This window comes from Symphodus melops, assembly GCF_947650265.1.
Source record: "Symphodus melops genome assembly, chromosome: 1".
NCBI classification, from domain to species: domain Eukaryota; kingdom Metazoa; phylum Chordata; class Actinopteri; order Labriformes; family Labridae; genus Symphodus; species Symphodus melops.
Window position 1 is genome coordinate 53,658,950 of NC_136691.1, and position 23,383 is coordinate 53,682,332.

At 42.8% G+C, this 23,383-nt stretch overlaps 1 protein-coding gene across 7 annotated transcripts in view; it reads right to left on the reverse strand.

Moving 5' to 3' along the window:
• Window positions 1-23,383, reverse strand: part of stpg2 (sperm-tail PG-rich repeat containing 2) — a 67,861-nt gene that overhangs the window by 24,486 nt on the left and 19,992 nt on the right. For 4 of the 7 annotated variants that reach the window (XM_079350900.1, XM_079350901.1, XM_079350902.1 and 1 more), the window contains 2 exons: window positions 4,043-4,196; window positions 1,674-1,789 (listed from right to left, as the gene is read on the reverse strand). In XM_079350900.1, the coding sequence (XP_079207026.1) occupies window positions 1,674-1,789; window positions 4,043-4,196 (270 nt within the window). Of the gene's footprint in view, window positions 1-1,673; window positions 1,790-2,425; window positions 2,720-4,042; window positions 4,197-17,142; window positions 19,531-19,910; window positions 20,708-23,383 lie in introns of those variants that run through there. The other 3 variants (XM_079350904.1, XM_079350905.1, XM_079350903.1) reach the window with 3 other exon arrangements.

Below are 23,383 nucleotides of genomic sequence, written 5' to 3' on the forward strand. Positions count from 1 at the left end.
TTACAAATGTGAACGCCATTCTTCATTTTCTGCTAAATAACAAAGAAATGGTTTCTTAAAAAAAAAAAAAAAAGAGAGAGAAGTGAAGGCAGAAACAGGCAGAGCTGAGAGAGCAGAGACTGTCAGTGAGCTTCTGATGAGGAGAGCTGAGGAGATAAGTCCGAACACAGGCGGGCAGACAGACTGATAGAGACACAGGGACAGATAAAACGAGAACAGAGAGCCCTGTGATAACGCTGCACCCATGGACATGAACATGGAGATGAACTGTACAGCAAGCTTTAAATCAAACACTGTGCTTCGCTCTTTGATCCTCACTTCTCAAAGTCAGCGGGGACCGGAAGCAAAAAAAAAAAAAAAATCACTCTTTCAATCACCTCACATATTCCCCGGCAGCCGTAACACACAACTGTAATTTAGTTTCAAACACAGGGAAGTGGAGCAGACACATATTAGGTTCTGTTTAGGGTTCATTACAGCCGTGTAATGCTTGGACCAGAGAGTGCGTTGGTCTCTGTCAGCAGTCTGCAGAGGCTGCATTAAACAACATCACACTTGATGCACTCGCCAGTTTTATTGAAGCATGCAGGTCGAAGTCTGCACAGCTTTAAGGTCACAGAGAAAACCTGAGCTGAGATGATGTCAGATGTGTTTCTGGTCTCTTATGGAACCTAAAACACAAACAACCATCCTGAATAACAGAGTCTGGGTTTACACACTGCCTCTCCATCCATCCATGTTCTTCTGCTTATCTGGGGCCGGCTCACAGTGGCCGCAGGATTAACCATGTGCTCAGGAGGCCCATCTTCCCAGTGAGGATTTCTTGCTCCTCCCGGGGGGGGGGGGTCCCAAGGCGCTACCAGGCCAGAAGTGATAAACAAAACCTCCAGCACATTCTGGGTCTACCTCGAGGTCTCCTGCCAGATGGACGTGCCCTGAAAACCTCCAAAGGTAGGCAGGTGACGAGGACGCATGCAAATGAGACGCCTGAACCGCCTCGACTGTGCTCCTGACTGTGAGCTCCCTCCGGATGTCTGAGCTCCTCGCCCTATCTCTAAGACCGAGCACAAACTCGTTTCATCTGCTTGTATCTGCAATCTCATTCTTTCAGTCACTACTCGGAGCCCATGAGCAGGGCTGAGGTTGGCTGGTGAATTGAACGCTTTGCCTTTCAGCTCAGCTCACTCTTCACCACAACCGTCCGGCGTTGCACCTGCAACACTGCTGACCCCGCCCCCATCCATCCATCATCATGTTGTTTGTTTACATACATCTGCTTTCATCTTATGCCGTCGCTGTCCTCTGAATCTAACTCTGTGACTTGTGTTTTTTATCTTGTACTAACGTCTAGACACTTTACTCTCTGCTCTTCCTTGTATCTGACTTTGTACTAACTCTCCTGACACTTTATTCTTTTTTCGGCTCGTGTGCCCTTGAATTGCCCCCCGGGGACAAATAAAGTTTTTTGAATTGAACTGAATTGAATCTCCCGGTCCATTCAACCCTCAATACGCGAACGAGAACCTGAGATACTTAAACTGAGATAGCTGAACTTCTTCACTTGAAGCAGGGACTCACTCCCCACCCACGGCCTCGGCCTCGGAGGCGCTGACCTCGTCATCCTCTCACTTTAAAGAGTCGACATAGAACTGTCGCTTCAGAATCCGGTTTACCTGATAAGCTCCAGGCCCAGGGTTGGTGTTCGCGGGGACTTTGAATCGATTTTCTCCAGAGGAAATCAGAGCCATTTGAGGGAAGGATTTCACCCCTGGGTTGTACTGGCCTGGACCTGATGAACAACAAACACACACACACACACACACACACACACACACACACACACTGTAACCCACGACATGGTGTATGCCAACACATACATCCAAACTGCACACATCCACATGTACTTTACTGTCCTCTCCACCGTGTGCAACAAGAGATGAGCCTTCAGCATCATGTCATACAATCCTATATGTCTCATGCATTAATGAAGTGAGTGTGGCCGCTACACAGGGAGCATGCCAGAGCTGTTTGGGGGTTTAGTGCCTTGCTTAAGAGCACCTTGGCAGTACTCGGTAAAGTGACCTTTCACCTCTCCAGACTAACTTCCTTCTTATGGTCTGCACCAGGACTTGATCCGGCGATGTCACAGTCCCGACAGACTGAGCCGCTGCCGCCCCATTCTCTCTGTCTGTACATTAACTCCTCTTCAAATTGATTTCAACACTTTTTGAAACACTGAGTCGTTGTACAAGTACATGCTCAATACTCAAAATACTCAAAATACTTTTTTCTGTCTGATATTAAGCAAGAGCCACAGATTTTTTTGTTTTGTTTAACATTTTACTTTTACTTTGGGGGATTATGGTGGATTGAATAATTGTGCTAAAAGCAGCACCCATGGGACTCTGGCAGATCATATGAAGGTGCTTGTTTGAATAAGAGGATCAAATATTCTGCGTATGGTAAACATTCGCCTTTCATCATGTTTTACTTATGTAAAACGCTACCTGCTTGTGTTTTCCTTATTTTCACATATATTTAACCACAGCATTGTATAAATCCATCGTATCCTGTTTTATTTGGGTTCAAGTTTAATGTCATTGCATCTGTGTGCATGATGATCAAAGCACCTTACACAACAGGCTAAAAGACACACTGACGGGAGTTTCTTCTTCACTGTGGGACGCTTTGGATGTCGTTACCTTGTTGTGAATATACTCTGAGACGTTAACAAAAGACACTTCAAACACAAGCTGATTAGCACACGAGCACGGACAAACAAACAGAAATAAAAACACACGTGCAAAAATACGATGGACTCAAAAAGTTCAGTTTTCATTTAAGCAGAAACATTTGCAGTGAATTCTGAAAAGTGTTCTCAAATGAAGAAGCTTAGCCTCGGGCGTTTATCCGCTGCATGTCAGCGTCTACATAAACCTCTTTTATTATTTAAAACATCAACCGCCAACTTTTTGGAAAATTATAGAAACAACTTTTCAACTGATTTTGGAAGAGTTGAATGGAGACCGAGGGCTGAAAACTGCACCAGTGCATTCAAGATGAAGGCAAGAAAAATGAGAACGAGAACCCGCCACAACTTATTACAAGACAGCCGCTCGGACCGAGTCGACCGAACAGCTCACTCAAGTCATGTGCTTTACTGGCTGACTAAACAACATGGGCTAAATGGCTAATATGCTCACGACTGACAAGCACCTCAAACAACCCCACTTCAAACTATCCCTTTAAGTTACCCACAGACACTAAAGGCCTTTGAGCCATCTGCTGTTGTCACGGACGATAAAAAAAAAAGAACTTTGTGTGAGTTTCAGAAGTAGTGGAGTTAAATTATTGTACATTTTTACATAATGTGATCACAGGGGGCGCAGCATGATGAGGAATATAAGGCTCCCTAATGTTCTATTCATAAATGCAAATTCAATAATGATTGTATGTGTGCATACGTACACCAACGTGTGTGTCCCAGTGTGAGTCTGCATGTGTGCCTTTGTTTCCACATGCTTGCGTGTGGAAACAAAGTCTGTGTGTGTGTGTGTGTGTGTGTGTGTGTGTGTGTGTGTGTGTGTGTGTGTATGAAGAAGAAACACTATTGCAAACAGTCCAAATCTATTTATATGCAAATTGGATTTTGGTTAAACGGTTTGGGGTGCCTCGTGGGTCGAGTCCCTTGGTGAAATGGGGCTACTCATAAATTATCCAAGTAAGTCATGAATCTATCAATTTTGAAACAACATTTTTCAACGGGAGTGTAATTGAGGTAAATATTAGGTTAGAGGCCCGCAGAGATGGAGCTAATTGAACTGCATGATGGTGAAAAGGTGGAGCGCTTAGTTTTCAAAACGATCTGAATGATCCTGAAGATTGACAGACAGACAGACAGACAGACAGACAGACAGACAGACAGACAGACAGACAGACAGACAGACAGACAGACAGACAGACAGACAGACAGACAGACTTGTGTGTGTGTGTGTGTGTGTGTGTGTGTGTGTGTGTGTGTGTGTGTGCATGTGCGCGTTACCTGGCACATCGGGATCACACATCAGGAACAGATTATCCCGCGGTGCAGCAGAGAGGAAACAGCTTTGACGTCTTTTAGCTCCTTCGCTGCGCGGCTGCAGGTAAGAACGGCGGTGAGTCGGCCTCACGTTGTACGTGTTGGGTGGAGGAGAGTCCTACAAGGAGAGGAAAGCGGAGGAGAACTTTCTAGTTCACACAAAGAAACAAGGAGGCAGGACGTGATGTGAAAGGGAGGCTGCAGAAGTCACTGGGTGTATCCAAATCCAAAAGTGCCTCCACAGTCTGTCAGTGGGCAGCACCTTCTCCCCGTGCTGTATCACTACCTTCTGTTCACTCGACACACACAGCAGGCAGATCATTGTTCATATTTCATCTGATTCCCACAGTATGGAAGTGGTGTCATGTGTGTTACCCGCCACATCCATCTTCTTTTTGTGTTTTTTCCTTTTTGTTTACCTTTATTCAAGAAGAGTAATACACATACACACATACACAGTCAGGTAAACAAAATATCACAATGTAAACCAAGTAAAAAACTGATTCAATAATTAATTAATTTACAGTACAGGAAAGTGCAAGTGAAGAACCGTAACGTGTTGCTTGAAACTGTCGCCATCACACAAGGAAATGTCTGACGATGTAACACGATGGCACAATAATCATCTAGTGAGATCACACAACTCACTGTCCAAAAACACAACAAACACACATTCATGATAAATAACACATGACCCTTTCACCCATTCTGTGCATTGTGAGCCGAGCTACAATATCATCAACGTATGTGTATCCATGCATAAATATCCGAGCACAGACACGTGGACATGCGGTACATGTCACATCATTGACATGCAAAAAAAAAAAACACCCACGCACAAATTGTTGTGTGGCGCAAATGAGCGCTTCTCTCGCACATCATCATTATCCTGGTTCTTCACAGCACATGGACTGTAAGAATCATGATCAACACTGAAAACATATGAAAGGAGCTCCTGGAATTCATTGACAGCCATTAATGAGTCACTCACAATAAAGAGCGAAATCACAGAGACACAGCTGCTGAGGTGAACGTGTAACGGATCCCTGAAGATCAGTTTAAGGGCAGAAAAGTGAATTGGGTGAGTCACAGCAGCAGGTTTCTAAAGTTGCACTCGCCTGGCTGCAGAGGAGTCTGAGTTACAGGGGATTTGTCTTGTCCATGGCTCTTTGAATAATTGATGGCGAAGGCCGAATATAGCCGCACGATCCATTTATCCTAAACATAGCAGAGCTGTCATTTACCTCAAACTGTCATTTCCCCACCGCTGTTTTCTCCTTTCGCCTCCGAGGTAACAGTCCATCTTTAATCACCGCTAACCCAGGCCATTTAGCTTTTCATCATCCACGCAGTTGGAGGAAGAGGAGGCGAGCACGACGTGTGCACGACAACACGAGCCCGAGCACACGCGGAGACGGGCCTGTCAGTCGACGGGCGCACACACCGAAAGCAACTGTGGAAAATAAGAACTTGTGGAGAAAATGTGGTCACCTGTGACTGAATCTCATAGTTTCCTGGTGGATTTGACACACACACACACACACACCTGCACACACACCTGTAGACACACATCTGTCACCAGACCTATCTAACTGTGCAGAGCAATCATTCTCCAACCTGTGCTACATAATTTGCTCGCGCACCTGTCGAGGAGCCCTACGGTCCGTAATTACAGCGGAGCCTGCAGACGACCACTGTTCCCAGTCGCAGTCATCACCTATTGGCAGCTCTCAGGTTCTCTTTAATTACACACCTTTGACATTTAGACAGCTCAATACTGATCTTCCACACGCACACAAAGACACACAAAAACTCTACTTTTCCTACCGATTCTGTCACACTGCCCTTGACTGCCTGGAAAAAAGAAAGAAAAAGAATCTCGGAGCGCATATAGCATACTTTAAATACCGGAGACGTATTTGTGACAGGCAGGCGGTGACACAGAATCACTGAAATTGAATATTGATGTGAAGCTGGCGCTGAGACGAACTGCCACGAGTGACATTTCTAACAGAAGCAAAGCAGGAAAAATGACAACGAAATTAAAGCTCACCGGAAAAAACATTTTATCCAAAGTTGAATAGAAATAGTTGTAGTTCTTCAAGAAAGCGTTGAAGTACCGATCTGGCAAGGAGTAGTTCATTAGACTGTAAGGTCAATGTAAGCACTCAATAAACTAACAGGTAAATGTTCAAAGTAGAAGTGTATAAGGGAGCTGTGCACCGTGAATTTTGATTCTGCAACGGGCATCGTTGAATTAAATATGATACTATCGTAAGAAACCATGCATGTGTTGAGTTCAGCCCGTAAAAAACACCACCCTACAATCAAAGCAATGCATGATACATTATGAATGTTACACTCTGAGATCATGATCTCGGGGAGTAACCTATACTGCAGGAGACTGGGGGGGGAAAAAGTGGGCAACAAAGTCTTTCTGAAATGCACCGACTGTAAATCTCTATGCACGAAAAAGAAATTCATAGAACACATTTCAAACTTGTTCCACTTTCAAATCATCTTCCTCAGCTCCGAGCAGCCTTTGCTTTAAATGTGAGATTAATAAACAGTGCATTGTTTCATGCCAGTTCATTTTACTGTCCAGGAGATTATTGGTGGAACAGTCTAACCAATGTAAATATAAAATATAATATAATTACACAATAATCCTTTTAATACAGAAGTTAGTTGTGTGTATGTGTAGCATCCTCCAGTGTCGAAAAATGATGCCAATGCAGAGGTGCAAACTCCTGCAGTTCTTCGCGTGTCCACTTGAGGCTGACTCGAGGAACACAGGAAGTCGCACACACACGACTAGTCAAAGAAGACAAAGTTGTCTCGGAGGAATCGTTAAATTCTAAAAACCACAAATGTGAAATTACTCAGTAAACTGAACAAAAGAATAAAAGATACCAATGTCCTCAAAGTTTAAAGAGTTTTGAGAGTCTACATTTAATATAAATAAATTAGCTTCTTACAGTCAAAATGGCCACTAACATATCACGGCTCTCTCTCTCTCTCTCTCTCTCAATCAACAAGACTTTATACTGTTACATTATACTGTTACATTATACCAGTGGTGTCCAAACTTTTTTTCTTGCGGGCCAAAATTGTCGCGTTAGAATCGCTCACGGGCCACAGGGTTTTTTTGTTTGTTTGTTTTTTTAATATTGGAAGGAACTTTTTGTATTTTGACCTCTTCAAAAAATGATGTAAATACACAATAACTAATTGCAGTGGGAAACTGTTGTGTTCTAATGTTTTGGAAAGAATAGTCAGGCTTTTATAGGTCTCCCTCGCTAACATGAAAAAGAAAACAAGAACGAAATATGCCATCTGATGAGGCCTGGGGCCAAAATCTTCTGATTCTTCGATTTGAAGTCAAGGGCCACAAAAAATCCACTCAAGGGCCACAAATGGCCCCCGGGCCGCACTTTGGACACCCCTGCATTATACTGTTCCTTTATACTGTTACTTTATACTGTTACTTTATACTGTTACATTATACTGTTACATTATACTGTTACATTATATTGTTACTTTATACTGTTACTTTATACTGTTACTTTATACTGTTACTTTATATTGTTACATTATACTGTTACATTATATTGTTACTTTATATTGTTACATTATACTGTTACATTATACTGTTACATTATATTGTTACTTTATACTGTTACATTATATTGTTACTTTATACTGTTACTTTATACTGTTACTTTATACTGTTACATTATATTGTTACTTTATACTGTTACTTTATACTGTTACTTTATACTGTTACATTATATTGTTACTTTATACTGTTACATTATATTGTTACTTTATACTGTTACTTTATACTGTTACATTATATTGTTACTTTATACTGTTACTTTATACTGTTACTTTATATTGTTACTTTATACTGTTACATTATACTGTTACTTTATACTGTTACTTTATACTGTTACTTTATACTGTTACATTATATTGTTACTTTATACTGTTACATTATATTGTTACTTTATACTGTTACTTTATACTGTTCCTTTATACTGTTACATTATATTGTTACTTTATACTGTTACTTTATACTGTTCCTTTATACTGTTACATTATATTGTTACTTTATACTGTTACATTATATTGTTACTTTATACTGTTCCTTTATATTGTTACTTTATACTGTTACTTCCTGTACAGCCAAACGTTCAGTTGTTGATGGTTCGACTTCATACAAGAGTTTAACATAATGCAAAACACAGATGCAGTTTCTCTTGTTATCTCCTCACAGCTTTTCTTCCTCCCCATGTTCCCTCACACTAATGGCCACTCAAATGCACCTGACAACCACCATACTAATGATTTGGCTCCGAATATTCGGTGACAGCTTTGTCTAATGGTCGACACGTGTGTGTGTGTGTGTGTGTGTCTGTGTGTGTGTGTCTGAATGTTCCCTTCCTCATCCTCTCATTACTCTTAAAACCTCTCGTTCTTCCTGCTGGAGCGGAGTGCTATTTTCAGACTGGATTTCCATACTTCAGATCATTGTAGAGGAGATAATAGAGATTCCTAGCGTACATGCGTGTGCTAAAATATGTGCTTGTCCTTGTGTATGTAAATGGAAGTCTTTGTGTGTGGATTTTCTTTACAGTAAAAATGAACTCTGCGTAGAGATAAACAACTTTACTTCATGAAGCCAACCTTTCAATGGTGAAAAACATCGATGTTTTCGGAGCTCATTTGTACTTGTTAATGTTTTGTGTTTTATTCTGCACTCTTCAAACTTTAGTCTTTACTTTTATTAGACGACAATTTGCATGCATGTCCCGTTTTAAAAGCTGCACATGCTCGAAATGTCTCGTACAGCCACTCTGCACTGTAACATCAGCCTGTACTATATAGAACAAAGATGTGACAATAATGAGGCGACACCTGGGAGCTAATTCAGACAGGGAGACAACCGGAGCTGCACTGATTTCACACTCGACATGCATCATTGTCAACAATCACCTGAAGACACATCGATTTAAGGTGCTGGACTTCTGGTCTCTCGCTCAGCTCTGACCTGCACCAGTACTCAGACGCACCACCGCCCCAGCATTCACAGCCGGGGGGGGGGGCAGAGGCTATAGTATGTGTCCAATCCTACCGCGGCCTTTTGCTCGACTGCATTACGTGATGTAAGAAGGACACTGTGGAAGTCAATGTGTAGTGTTATTGGTGGGGCCCCAGGCAAAAATCAATTGGAGGGCCCTCACCCCTTAAAACGGTGTAAATGGATAATTCCACCAATTTTCCTCTTTGTTGACTTTCTTAGCGAGCCACTGCTTCGGTTTAAGCTTGTGAGCCTTCACGAGCCCTTCGAAAGTTTGAAAAGTCTGCTGCAATGCACCATGTTATCAGTGAAAGATTCATATTTGTGCTTTATTTAAACTTCCCGTGTTAGTTTTTCTTACGTAACAAAATGAATTACTTATAATTAAAAACAAACAAAAAATAAAAGGGGAGCACAGCTTCTGTTTGTTTAGTTTTCTCTCCCAGAGAAGACAATCTATGTCACTGTGTGTCATGAGCACAGCTGCCGTCTCATCATCGGCCGTGATAACCATCTGTCTGCTTTTATTAGTGGAGGTGAGGCTGGTGTCATAAGGCCTTAATGAGCTTTTAGACACGGCTTCAATATAGATGGAAATACAGAAGGAAACCATATGGGTCCCATTCTCTTTCTCTTCTCATTTTATAGGCAGCAGTGAGTTTAACAATGTGCTGACAGCTACACTTTTCTGCTGTTTTGTCGTCTTGTGTATCTTTCTTTCTTTTACTTCCTTCTTGCCTCGTTTGCTTTTCCGTCCTTCTCCTCTCTTTCTCTGTCTGTCATCTTTGAGGCCTGCAGCCTTTTCTTCTTCTTCTAATAGTCCAAACACATTATCCTCCCACACGCCGACTGTACCAACATCCACTTTGTCTTTGCTTAACTTCTCTCTCTATTGCTTTATTACTCCATCATTTCCTTTCACTCCAGACCTGAGCGGCGACTCTGACGCGGACATGAGGATGGGAGACGGACTGTACACCGCTTTAGATCTGAGACGTAACACAGCTGTTTACACAACTTCACCCACGCCTTTTCCTGACACGCCTCCTCGTCACGTTTCCACAAGTAGAACGGGGTGAGGAGGAGAAAGCATGTGATCAAGCAGACAGGAGGTGAGGATGTTTAAATCCTGTGACCAGTCGGATCTGAATGCTCAAAATGAAGCTGCTTTATTCTCTTTTCTGCTCACCAGTGTGATGACACGTGTGTGTTAATCCTGTGAATTGCATGTTGCATTGATATAAAGGGAAATGATGTAATCCACAAGACAGTTTCATCTGCCATCTTTGACTTCTGCAGCATCCTTTATAAGTCATGTCTTGCCCTCTGAGAACACTTCCTGCTCTGAGGAACATGTGTGAATAAACTAACCCCGAAGATTTCACCGGCAGGCTCGTCTGGAATATTCCAGAAGTGTTGAAGGAGTGCATGTGTGAAAAAGGCAAACGTGAGATTGAACACACACTTGCTGTGACTGATGTTTGAACGGTATTAATCATTCAGGTGTCCATGGAGTCAGGGTGCTTTAGAGTTCTGTGTAAACAACCACACCCACAGCTGGGTCCCTCCTGAGCGGGCAGCTCGACAGCGGAGGTCCACCAGGGCCCAGGTCCAGGCCCAGGCCCAGGTCCAGGCCCGCTCACGTCATGTGGGCTCAGCGCTGCTCGCCATCTCCCTGGCCGCCTGCCTGGATGGCTGTCTGCTTGGCTCCTAAAATCATCACCTGCCACTAAACAGCTGTCTGCAACCAAACACTAACAAAACACACAGCTGCTGCAGAGAACAGGAACGTGCCCACACCTGCAAATAGGCCCGCACACACACACACACACACACACACACACACACACACACACACACACACACAGCTGCTGGCCACAGCTGGTGCCCATACTTTGGATGGAGAAATCTACATTTAGGACACACATCTGCTGGCCACATGTGCCTTCTTTATCCACACAAGGAGTTGGGCAAAGACAGGGAAAGAAGGAAGGACAAGGCCGAACTATCAGAGGCTGAAAATGATTCAAGAATCACGCCTGGTCACTTTTCACTTCCTTCAATTGATTTCAAAAAGTGTGAAATAAGTTCTTAATTTGTTTAAACGCTGAACTCTCTTCTCCGCAGTGTCATCCGTCTTCTCCTGGTTTCTTCTCATGATTTCATTATTTTCAAATAAATAAATCCAAGATGACATCGAACACATTGATCTGAGGTTTATTCTGACGCTCGACACAAAAGATGCATCTGAGGAGCTTCTTTGAGAAGAAAAACAGCGTTTATTCAGAGAGTGCTGTTTGAACGCTTCGACTTGGCTGTAATTCATAACTGAAGTCTATTTGTGGTTATCTATTTCTTAAACACCGAGGAGCACATCCTCTGCTGTGTTAATGAGTCAGCATGGAGAGTAAAGAGACAAATCAGCTTAGCTCACTCCAAACATTTAATACAGTTTGACCCAAATCTGTGTTTGTTTGTTTGTTTGTTTGTTTGTTTGTTTGTTTGTTTGTTTCACGGTGTTTTCCTCTGCAGAAACAGCACAGCGTGGTGGTTTGTTGTTTCAACAAAACAATCCATGTTTACGTTTTTACGTTGGGGAAAAGTACTTTGGATTTATGAAATGAATCAAACTAAGGGTTGTTCTGCTTGTTTTGATAGAGGCAGCTAAACCATGATTATACTCTAACCGTGTCCTTCTTTTTGATCCACGTCAGCTGAAGGTGCAGCGTGAACGTCAAGTGAGAAAACTGTGCAGTTTACACTCTGACAAAGGTTCACTGTGAGTGTTTTCATGGCTCCATTTCCTTCCTTGTAATTGACTTCTAAAGCGGGTTAACTCCGATTGTTACTCCTTTGATACAGCCAGTCTCAGATCCATCAGGGTTTAGATTTTGTTGCAGCTCAGGACAGATTTCCTCTGGTATCTCTAACCCCAAATAATCCGAGCACGCCGCGCTCCATCAGCACCAAGTGTGTTTTTTCTCTGTCGCCTCTTTGGATCCTGACGTGGTCGCAGCAGAGCCTAAAAGGACTAAAAGGTTGTTCCTTCAGTGCCTGTTTTGATGTTATGTTGATAAAGTGAACATGTGTCCATATGTTATATTTTTATTTTTTTAACTTTCCTTGTCTGAAAAAATAAAAGTTGATCATTAATTCACTCGTGTCTTCTTCACTGAAATGTTGCAGACTTCTTGTGTTCCTGCATGTTTGATTACAATGTTTGATTGAGCACATTTCAATCACTTCTATCTCAAACAGACTCTCACTGTGCAGCTGTGTGATCATGGAGTTGTGAGTACGGAGAAGAAAATCCTCTCTCCACCTTCACGTGTAAAAACTCTTTTATTTTAAGTCGGCCGGCTGTTTTTGAAGAAGGGCTGTTTTTCACTTGGCTTGTTTTACAACAGCGAGACAGCAGGGAGGTAACAATAACCAGGACTTCACAGCGAGAGGGAAGAGAGGGGAAGAAGAATTTCACTGAGCGTATGTGATCTTTTCCTCCGAGCAATAACTTAGAGAGCATCCACACATCATAAAATCTGAAAGTGCTACACAGACAACTTCTCCATCTGTGCACACATCTCACATTTTAAGACTCGCTTGTTCTGCTCTCTCTTTTCGCCGTCTTTTCCTTCCACCGCCCGTGCATGGACGCTCATTTATTTCAGCTGCTGAAGCCTTTCTCTTACCGTCTGAATGATTTCTTTTATCACTTATCTGTCACCATGCTGTTTTTGGAATAGACACAGATTTAAATCAAGGTTCTCAGACTTTAAAGCTCCGTTTCCACTGAGAGGTTCGGATCGGTTCGGATCGGTTCGTCTCGGTACGGCGCCTATTTTGCGGTGTTTCCATAGACTAATCCCGGGAAAGATTCCCAAATAACTGATCCGTACCGTCCCGCTTTTTGGGACCCTTCCGTTGGGATGCCAAGAATGTGGAGCCGACCTGAAAAGGTGGAGCTAAACACTGCAGTCCGCTGATTGGTTGAAAGAATCAGAAAACAAAACTCTGCCGTGTTCAAACCATACAGAGCTGATTGTTTACGTCTGTATTTCTCCTCGCCGCACACAGCCTTCTCTGAAACAAAGCTTGATTGAGTTCTTGTAATAAAGAGTCACATGATGTCAGTGACAGAGGAGATGAACTGCTGGATGTCTTCCAGCGTTGGCTGTGTGTGTCACGTTGTTCTCCTTTTTGGAATTTATAGGTTAGCGGTTAGCGGTTAGCTGTTAGCGGTTAGCTGGTATCATGTGATGCTATTACGTAGCGGCAATCGACATCCGGTTTACACGCCGCCTACCTAAATAGGGAACGAGTGGCTGTGGAAATGCAAACGGGATCTGGTTTAATCGAACAAAACCGTACCAAACTGTACCGATCCGTACCGTACTGTTGTGTGGAAACGGGGCTTAAGATAAGGCTTTAGGCATCACAGGGTAACTCATGATACGATACAAGACCCTGTGTCCACCTAGCGTTGTTTTCTGAGCGCCTGAGCGTCTGTTCTTAAATTGTTTTCAACGAGCAGAGAGTGTTTTCACCCGCCTAGAGAAAACGCTCAGCTCCCAGTATCAACGTAGCTGCAGTTGTCAACACACTGTCGTCATGGCAACAGGACGGACATGCAGCGCTTTTATCTTTTCAGCGAACAAACTCTTCCAGGTGGACACGGGGGGCTGATACGGCATGAAGCCACGGCATTCAATACAATACAAGAGCAGAGGACATGATACACGGGGCACCACAACTGATATATGAAGATACACGGCCGTATCGTTTATCTGTGCCTTCAAACACTGAGACATGAAGGAGAATTTGAACGTTTGTTTTCGTTGTACAGAAAAAAAGTACATCTTTGTTTTGATAGAGAAAGATTTTTGTAAGCTGAACACGTTAACTAAAAGAATCGACGATCAGTAGGAAGTAGAAAGCAAAGCGTAGGAACAGAGTTTTTTTTTTTTTTTTTTGATCTATGCATTTCTGCAGACATGAAACTTCTTTTCCTTTTTTTAATTTGAAGGAAAACGTCTGAAGTCAAAACTTTGAAACTATTTGTTTGTGCTAGCGAGGGGGAATAATCTCATCTGCCCGGATTTATCTGAACACAAACTCTCAAAAGAACCACCATGACGGCCACTGTTAGTTAAAATAAAAAATAGTTTCCCCTGGGTTTGTGAACACAGCGACACTTTAAGTCCGCTCCTTTCATCTCCATTTGATCGATGTCTATCAAACGACCTTTTCCCTCCCAGCTGACCAGGACATTTAATCATCTGAAGATCTGACTTCACTTCGATCCAGCTAACTGACTTTTTTCTCTACCAGTGAAAGGCCTGTGCAGCTTTTTTTTAATGGGTTGCAATTTAACAACAATTTCAATTGAACTGAAAAGCAAAACTGAGGCAATTAAGGAAGCAGACAGTGATCTGAAGAAGCACGTCTGCGAGAAAAGGAAGAATCACAGAAGATCAGGCAAATCTATGAACTTAGCTTTCTCTTTCAACACTAGTAGTCACTGTAAAGAGAAAAACCTCTGTAGAAAACAGAGAGAGAGAGAGAGAGAGTGGGGAATGATGTGCAGGAAAGGAGCCAAAGGTAAGATTCAAACTTGGGCAGCCAAAGGCCTCCGTACATGGTTTGGTCACACTAACCACTAGACTACCTGCAGCCCAAGACTGACAAAGTTTAACTGAGGTCATTCATTTTAATGTCATTTAAATGGCTTTAAGTTGTGAAATTTTTGCATATCTAATCTAATCAGTCCACCGTTTAAACTGTGTCTCTAAAGAGTGAATGCAGAGTGGTAACTATGACAGCGAGACGAGGCAAACGCATGTAAAAAGAAAAAAGAAAAAAAGACTGATTCAAATGCAAAAATCAACATCATTGCTTGTCAGTTTGTCTTTTTTTTTATTAGTAATAGCCTGGAGCAGATGAAACGGGGCAGGTAGGGCGAGCGAGAACATCAAGAATGAAAGAGCGAGTGAAACTGTAATGTGAAAAAAAGACGAGTCAATACTGCTACTGGATTTGATGGCACCACTACTATGCCCCCCCCCTCAAATCTCTCCATCCATCACGTCTATGAATTGTTCAGGAGGATATTGAGCAGAGCATGATGGGAGTGTTACTGTCTGAAGCCTGGGGGTAAGAGTGTCACCAAGCTCTGCTCTCATTGGTCGATTAGTTTCTCGTCTGTGCTATAACATACGTGCATTAAAATGAATGCATGCGGATATGTTTGTGTCTGTGTATTGTTGTACACGTCTTTGTGTATTTGCGTGCGTTGAGTGAGTCACTTCCTGTTTGTGTGTGTGTGTGTGTGTGCATGAATCCTCACAGGGACGCACATCATCATCATTATCCTGACAGCTGACAGTTAAATCCATATCAAATCTATAACTCCATTTTCCTGTTTTTGTTCCTTTCTTTCATCAGCCGACTCCCTTGTCTCCCATAAATAGAGGCTGCAGCGTGACGTGCCATTAGCTCGCCGTGGATACATCATAAGAATGCGATGAAACACTGAGACAAAAAGTCAATAAGTGACAAACCCTGCGCCGCTGCATATTTTCCTATCCCAGATCTTTCAAGACGATCCCGCCTGTGGCGTTACCTTCCACGCAGCTGTCGAGCTTTTTTGTACCGCTCAAATGGCTTTTTATTTATTTATGATCTTTGTCTCTTTAAAGCAACGTCTCCCCTCCTTCTTCGTTTTCGGTCTTGCTCTTCTTCATCGACATTATGTTTTACTCTCTTTGTTGTCAGCGTACGTTTCTGTCTCTCTGTCCGTCTCGCCCCCCCTCTCTCATTATCCTCAGTATATTTTCACCTCCTCATTTGTTGCCTTCAGTTCACTCTTCATAGGAGGGGGATGATGCTGCTCCTCAGTTTGATAAATGTATGTTTAGCAAACACTCTAATTATCTCAACCACTGCTAATAGGATAGATAATTACACATTATACACAGAGGCTCTCTCTCTCTCTCTCTCGTCTTTGTCTTTCCTTCTCTCCCACTGCTGCTTCCAGTCCCTGTCATCCTCCCTCTCTTTCTCTGTCTTCTTCAAGCTCGTCGTGCAGTATGTTTGTCTGAGAGCAGCGTGCTGTTTTTCCACTTGTAATCGACTGTAATGAGGTTTTCCATGACTCGAGTGATGTCTGTCTGTGTCTCTGGACCAGAAAACACGATAAAGAAGAAGATGATCCTCATGTTGTAATTATTTCATGTCTGTTAGTAAAGGGACACTGTGGATCAGTGGTAGAGTCGTCGACTCTTGTTCACAAGGTTGGGGGTTTGATCCCCAGCTGCTGCTGCTGCTGCTGCAGGGCACTTAGGTTAACATGTTGTACATATTACTTTTCTGTTTTTGTTTGTCCTATTCGGACATGCTGCTTGAATGAGAATGAATGGGATGAGCTCTTAGCGATGGAGTCTTTTAGGCAGCAGCCTCGACCATCAGTGTGTGAATGTGAAGGTGTGACCTGCAGTGTAAAAGTGCTTTGAGCAGTCGGAAGACCAGAAAAGAACTATACAAGCTCAAGGCCATTTACCATCTACAAAGCCCTGCAAGTAAGGAAACGATAAGGTTGTCCAAATGATCAATACTTTAATCATTTTCTAAATCTTAAAATCCTGTCTCTATTATTTTATTGAATGATCGCATAGAAAAGTATTTAAAAGAGATCATTTTTTAAGGAAAGGTGATGAGGGGAGGAACGAATCCTTTAAAAATGGCTCCATTGAACAAAGTGATATAAAAAATGTGCCCACATGTTTGTGTAATTCAGACAGTGTTCACAAGTTCTCATGCAGTTTCCCTTAAGAGAGAAACTTCTTGATATATTAACTTATAACGGAGACATTACTCTGCATTCTGGGCCGAGGACTTGTTTTTTAGTTGCCGTGGTTTCTAAAAACATTCTCGCGAAATTGGTTGATTTTTATGATGTGAAAGTTTAACATTCTGGCATCATCGTTGGTAAGAAAACAACATCTTTCTGAGGTCGTAGCTGTGAGATAAGAAGTTTGAAATGAAGAGAATAAAAAACTAAAATATGAAAGATAAATCACAATTAAGAGAAAAATGTGTGAGGTGAAAATCTTCGAAGTTGAACTGCAGATATTTAAAACTAGTCAAAATGAAGAACTGAAATTATAAGAATGATATTTACCAACTAATTGAAACTTTATTTGAACACAATAAAAGTTGTGACTTTTTATCTCTTTACTTCTAGCTCATCATTTTTATGATTTAGAGTTTTTACCGCATAATCTCAACTGTGTATAAACTGTGTAAATATGACCATTTAGCGTCCACAGCGCTCCTACAGTGAGATCTGAGAGGTGACGTTTTGTACATGTCCGACCTTTAGAGCTCACATTCTGCAACATGTGAGGCAGAGACACGACACGGCCTTCACGGTGACCATGAGAGGTGCGTAAGTCTGGCACACGTAGCTTAGACGCTACCTGTAACAGTTAAAAGAGGGGCCATGTTTACAATGACTACAAAGTTATTTTTATTGGTTGCTATGGCTACAGCAAGGAGTGACTCACATCTGCAAGTGTCTGCGAGAGCTGCCAAGTTAGGGATGGCAATGTCTCCGGCTATGAAGTGTCTCCTTTTTCTGATGGTTTTCATTACTGTCTTCCCACGCGCTGGCGTTTTATGAGTCCTGCTTCCACTCACTGTCTCTGGTCAAAGTAATAAAAAGCTGTGTTTCCATGTTGTCCGTCCGATTACTTTCACACTGAGACAGCAGAATTATGAAGTGTTGTTCATCGTCACAGGAACAGATGTTAGTGCAGATAATCTGAAATGTGCTCGACAGGCACGGACGTTCTTGTCGGCTTTGATCTGTTTTAAATGACGTGCACGAAGCCAAAAGACGTGCTGGAGTAAACAGCCTATCAGGTTTAGTTAAATTGGTTGGTTTTTCTAATCTAAGAAAGATTGTAATTGACTGATGTGTTACAAAACAAACAAAAGTATTATTGATAAAAACGTTTTAATATTAAAACGAATATGTTTTGTGGTTTTCTTTCAAATATTCTGATAAAAAAAAAAGTAATGAGAATGTTTGAAGATTATTTTCGTTCAACAAAACACAAACTTTTTTTTTTATTGCTATTCATGGTCTTGGTCTTGATTCGGTCTTGATCCCTAAATGTCTTGGTCTTGGTTCGGTCTCGGAGCACTCTGGCCTTGGATACGTCCTGGTCTGGGTTAGTGCATTAAACTACTTTGATCTAAGACTTCCCTTCCTGTGCACTGCCATGTTCAGAGTCCAATAAGCACCTTGAGAAGCAGCTGTTTGTTCAGCTCAAAAACGAAATGAAATGTATATAAATATTTCTGCAACACACGATGTTCATTTTGGTTTATTGATCCCCCTGGAGGCAGTGCTGTACTGGGCAATTCACTAAACACTGAGCTGGAGTTGAGTCTCGACTCCCCCAGTGCTCAAGTCCAAGGTGAGTCCAAGTCACCCAAAAAAAATCGTAGCACATCATAGCACATTTTTGTAATTATTTGTCATTTTCATGCAATTTTACTTGAAATTGTTTGTTGATAAAACATCTTGATGCAGAGTCGTCCGAAGTATAAATAGCAAGCTTTGTGTGGTCTGTCCTCAAGGGGAGAAAAAAATAACAACCAAAATGTTCGATTTGTTGTTGTTGAGTGAAGGTCGGATCGATCTGTCTTTTCTGATGCTTTCCAGGAAGTGGGAGAATTACTTTTAGCTGTTTTTTTGTTGTTGTTTTTTTTTTGCTATTGATGCTGTTTATATTCCTGTTTTTGAGCTGCTGTAACAACCAAATTTCCCCAATTGGGGATCAATAAAGTTTATCCTTATCTACTGAACACTGATTGGCTTGTACAACACAGTGTCAAGTTAAAGATTTTAATTTAGAAGTAAATGTTCGCTGCACTCAGTTATCTCAATGAGTCACATTACAAAGAGTCCTCTTCGCTATCACCAACACCTTATTATTGAACCGATGGCCTTGCCTCACTATAATTATAGCGACAACCATCTATCAGGTCTTCTATTATATCTCAGAATCGACATGGATGACGAAAGGCAGGATCATATTAGTGAAAAAGTGAGTGACAGAGAGACAAAGCTCCCTGTCAAACCTCGCTGCCGTCGCTCGGAGGGACAGGCCGATATTTCACTGAAGTATGGAAGAGAGAGGAATTCCACAGCCACGGGGTGAAACATTGGTCCAAATTAAATTCCACACTTATTCTCTCCCAGCGCTGCCTGAGGGTATCCCACGACCTCTGCAGCAGAAAGGTCGTCATCTGGAAGTGTCACCCAGAGACGGAGTGGGGAAGGAGAGTAAGTAAAGACGGAGAGCTAGAGAAACAAAAGATTACACATGAGAGAAGAGCAAAATAGCATTTCAGATACGCTGCACTCATAACAATGTCAGGGAATCACCTGCTATCACATCCAGACCTGTGGCTGAAGCACAAATCTGACTGGAACCAGTTGTGTGAGGTGTGTTTGATTTAAATGGCCAAACACGTATGAAGGAGGGCAAGCTACAAGATAAGAAAAACCTGCCTTAACGTATTCAATTTGTATCTAACCACTGTTTGGTTATCAAGTCCTAACAGAGAGGGAATATGGGAAAGGTTTTACAGAAGGTACGATAGGTCGTTATCTTCAAATAATCTTGACATCAAAAGCGGAGCAGCAGAGAGAAAATCACAAATATTGTCTGGAGTCAGATATCAGGGCTCCCTGTTGTTTTTTAATGCATCACTTTAAGACAGCTTCTATCATTTTTTCCAACATGGATCATCTTTTTTTTAATTATTATTATTATTCCTGACATCAAAAACAAAGCAGAGTAAAAGATTTCTCGTACGAAACGTTGGCCTTCACTGCGAGAGGAAGCTTTAAATGGAGAGAACAGAAGACTTCAACTTTCAGACATCAAACAGATAATGAAGATGCTCTTTCTCTTTCTTGTCTTCGCTTCTCATGACCGTGATTGTTTCCTGATTAGACACTTTTAATATCCGTCTCAGTGGGGTGCCGTTACCAGGGATACTGCCCGGAGCTGCGGCGCTGCATGTGGCTAACTGTTACAAGCTAACACGTCCTCGGGTGATTTTTCATTAACTGGTCATAAAGGAGGCTCAGTGTGGAGCCATTACAAGCGGCCTCAGATCTCCTCCACGGAGCACTCGGAGTTACAACCCGGGAAGAAAAGGAAAGAGCCAGACTTTGAGGGGAAATATGGAGAGGATATTACATCTCTTACAGAACACTTTAATAAGCTTTGGCTGTTTATTTGTTCTTTTTTTTTGTGTGTCCAGTTTAAACCCTGTTCGTTACAGTCTTTGTGACAGCTCACCGTGCTGTTTTCCCGTGGAGAGCAGCAGACAGACATGTGCTGCCTCCGTGACACATGGTGCCGCCAACTGCTTCTTTTCACCTCGACCTTGCCAGCTCCCCACCTGCGATTGCGGCCAATTATGTCTTTGGGAAGAGGAAAACAGGCTGGAGGTACTGCTACGGGGAGCTGAACCAAGTTAAAACCATTGTTAAATATTTAATCACCCTGTGTGTCTGGAATATAATGAAAGTCTACCTATCATCATTATTAAACTTTCAGGCCTCCAACCCCCAGATTATACATTATCTCCACTGTTCAGTGCACGACAGTGTGAACACACAGACACTTTTTGGACTGTGTATAGTGATGCTGTCAGTTTTTCTACAGTAGGATTTAGCGCACCGAGGATTGTGAGTGAGCCGGATCATCCATCTTCACGATGTGCTGCGGCCTGACAGAACACTCCATGAAGCTATTGTGGTGAGAAATGGCAAACAGAGCAGACAGATATACGAGGAAGAGACTATTACAGAGACGATCCGCAGCCGAATTCTTAATGGATCGTTCTCCGCTCTCTAATGAGTGTCATCACGCTCGCCTAAGTTCATTTATGACGTGCACACAAAGCGAGGAGCCACATAATCCCGAATGAACGATGTGGCACAAACAGTGATGTTAATGCAGAAATAAAAAGCCCGTTTGTCCAAAACTGCTGCACAGAAGCTGCAAGAGACGCCGCCGCACTCTTCCAAGTGGAGCATCAATCCAAGAGACGTGAGGTAGAACTTGTGAACGCGGCACGAGTCTTCAACAGCAGCTCGTGAGGAGTTTCACAAACTGTGAGCTAAAAGTTCAGATGAGGATGAATACACCTGGAAAGCCTCTTCCCCTCTCCGACACACAACAATCGGATAAGCCTATCAGGAAGTCAGAAAAAGTTTGCCTGATCAACCAATCACAGCAATGGAGCAGCAACCTCCATCGTCTGGTCAGCTGACAGTATTGATGTACGCTAGCAGGGTTGAAATGAGGCATTCTGTGCGACAGTAAGCCAGATTTATGGACGGACGACGAATGATATATCCACAGATGTGAAGACGGGGAAGTGTCCGACCTGCAGCGGAGGCGAGAAGTCATTTGAAGCGCCGCTAGACTCAAGTCCAGGATCACGTTGCGCAGGACTGTACGTGAACAGGCTGAGAGCAACACTGAGGTAAACAGCACCGTCTTTTCACCCAGCTGACCAAGAAGGTCACTGCAGCCAATGAGGCTTCGTTTAAAGTGATGCACAGCCAATCAGAGTGCTGAGGGGAGGAACGAGCACAGCGGCCTGGACTTTGAGAGGAAGGCTCGCTGATATGAAGCTTGGTGCTAACACACACACACACACACACTCCACACCTGGCGTGATTAAAAATGCATCCCCGTTCACTCTGCGTTAACAGCTGATTGCAGCGCTACTTTCTCACATACCTTTCCTCATCATGAGGTCTTAATCATGCATTTAGAGAAAACGAGGGGTATTTATCCAGAAATGAATCTTTTGATTGAAAGAGTCCTAAGTTGGGGCGCTGGTGGCGCAGCGTTAGTGGCACAGCGGCAGCGTGCGCGTCCCATGTAGCGAGGTTGTGGTCCTCGCGCGGGCGGCCCAGGTTCGCGTCCGGCCAGTGGCTCCTTTCCAGCATGTCTCTCCCTGATTTCCGCCTCTATCCACCTTCCTATCTATAAAAAAGGCCAAAAATAAAATGAGTTTTACGTGAAAGTTATAGAGTGACCAGTGGAGCAGCGTGCTGCCCAACTTTCACCTCAGGCGGAGTGCTCAACTACCGACCTGTTGCTCGTCGGAGTGCAAACGAAGTGAAAACAGACGGAGCTTAAAGAGCGACAGAGAAAACTGCACCTTGGAAGACGGTTTAAACTTTCTAACAGGATGCGTCTTACGTCTTATATCCCAGATTTTGCGGTACAATTCATCTGGTGTATTTGTTGTTTCGATGACGTCACGTGACGTGGTGAAAGTACCTCTCCTCCTCTTGCATATTTTCAAAGAGAAAAAGTTTGTGTAAGAGTGTTTTTAAGGCTGTGATCGTCATAAGGTCGGGGGCAGAGTCTCTCAGTCCTTGATGGTTTTAAATCCTTGCAGGTGATTCATTTCATTCACTCGGTACACCAGGTGAAAATCTCTCTCTGATTAGACAGCGGGGACGGAACCAGCAGGGCTCTGTTTCCTAACAGTAATGAGGAGAGCGGAGCATGGCCGATGACTAAGCCCTGCTGATTTTCTTTCTCGTGCTCCAAAACGATGCTTCACAAAAAAAGAGGGTCAAAGATCAAACAGTTCGAGGCTATATTCGATGCTTGAAAAGCGTAGATTTCCCCCCAGCGCTTCTCTTTCCTCGCCGTGCTCTGCATCTTGTTTAAACACAAGAGAGATTTTATGTGAGCGCTACAAGATGATAACATAACCGAGCGGTCCGACACACGACACCAGCACGCCTCTGCCCTCTGCGCTGAGTGCTGAATTACACTTTCAACTCAGAGTTTCTGGAGAGCAGCGGAGTTTGCAGCGTCATAATAATTTCTGTCGACCTTTGCCTCGAGTTTCAGATAACACTTCTAACCTTTGGAGTAAATCAGAGTAAACACCAGCTGGTACCCAGAAGCGTACTTGAAAAACACAAATTGTGCATCTTGAATTTTAAAAACGCTGTCGCATACGCTTAGTGGGAAATTTACATAAATTTTCTCCGAGAACATTATTTTAATACTGGAGTCGGTCGCTAACCCTCACTTCCAGCTGCTTCTCTGTGTCTCTTCATTAGCACCTTATTGAAATGCAAGTAAACACCTCGCTGAGTGGCA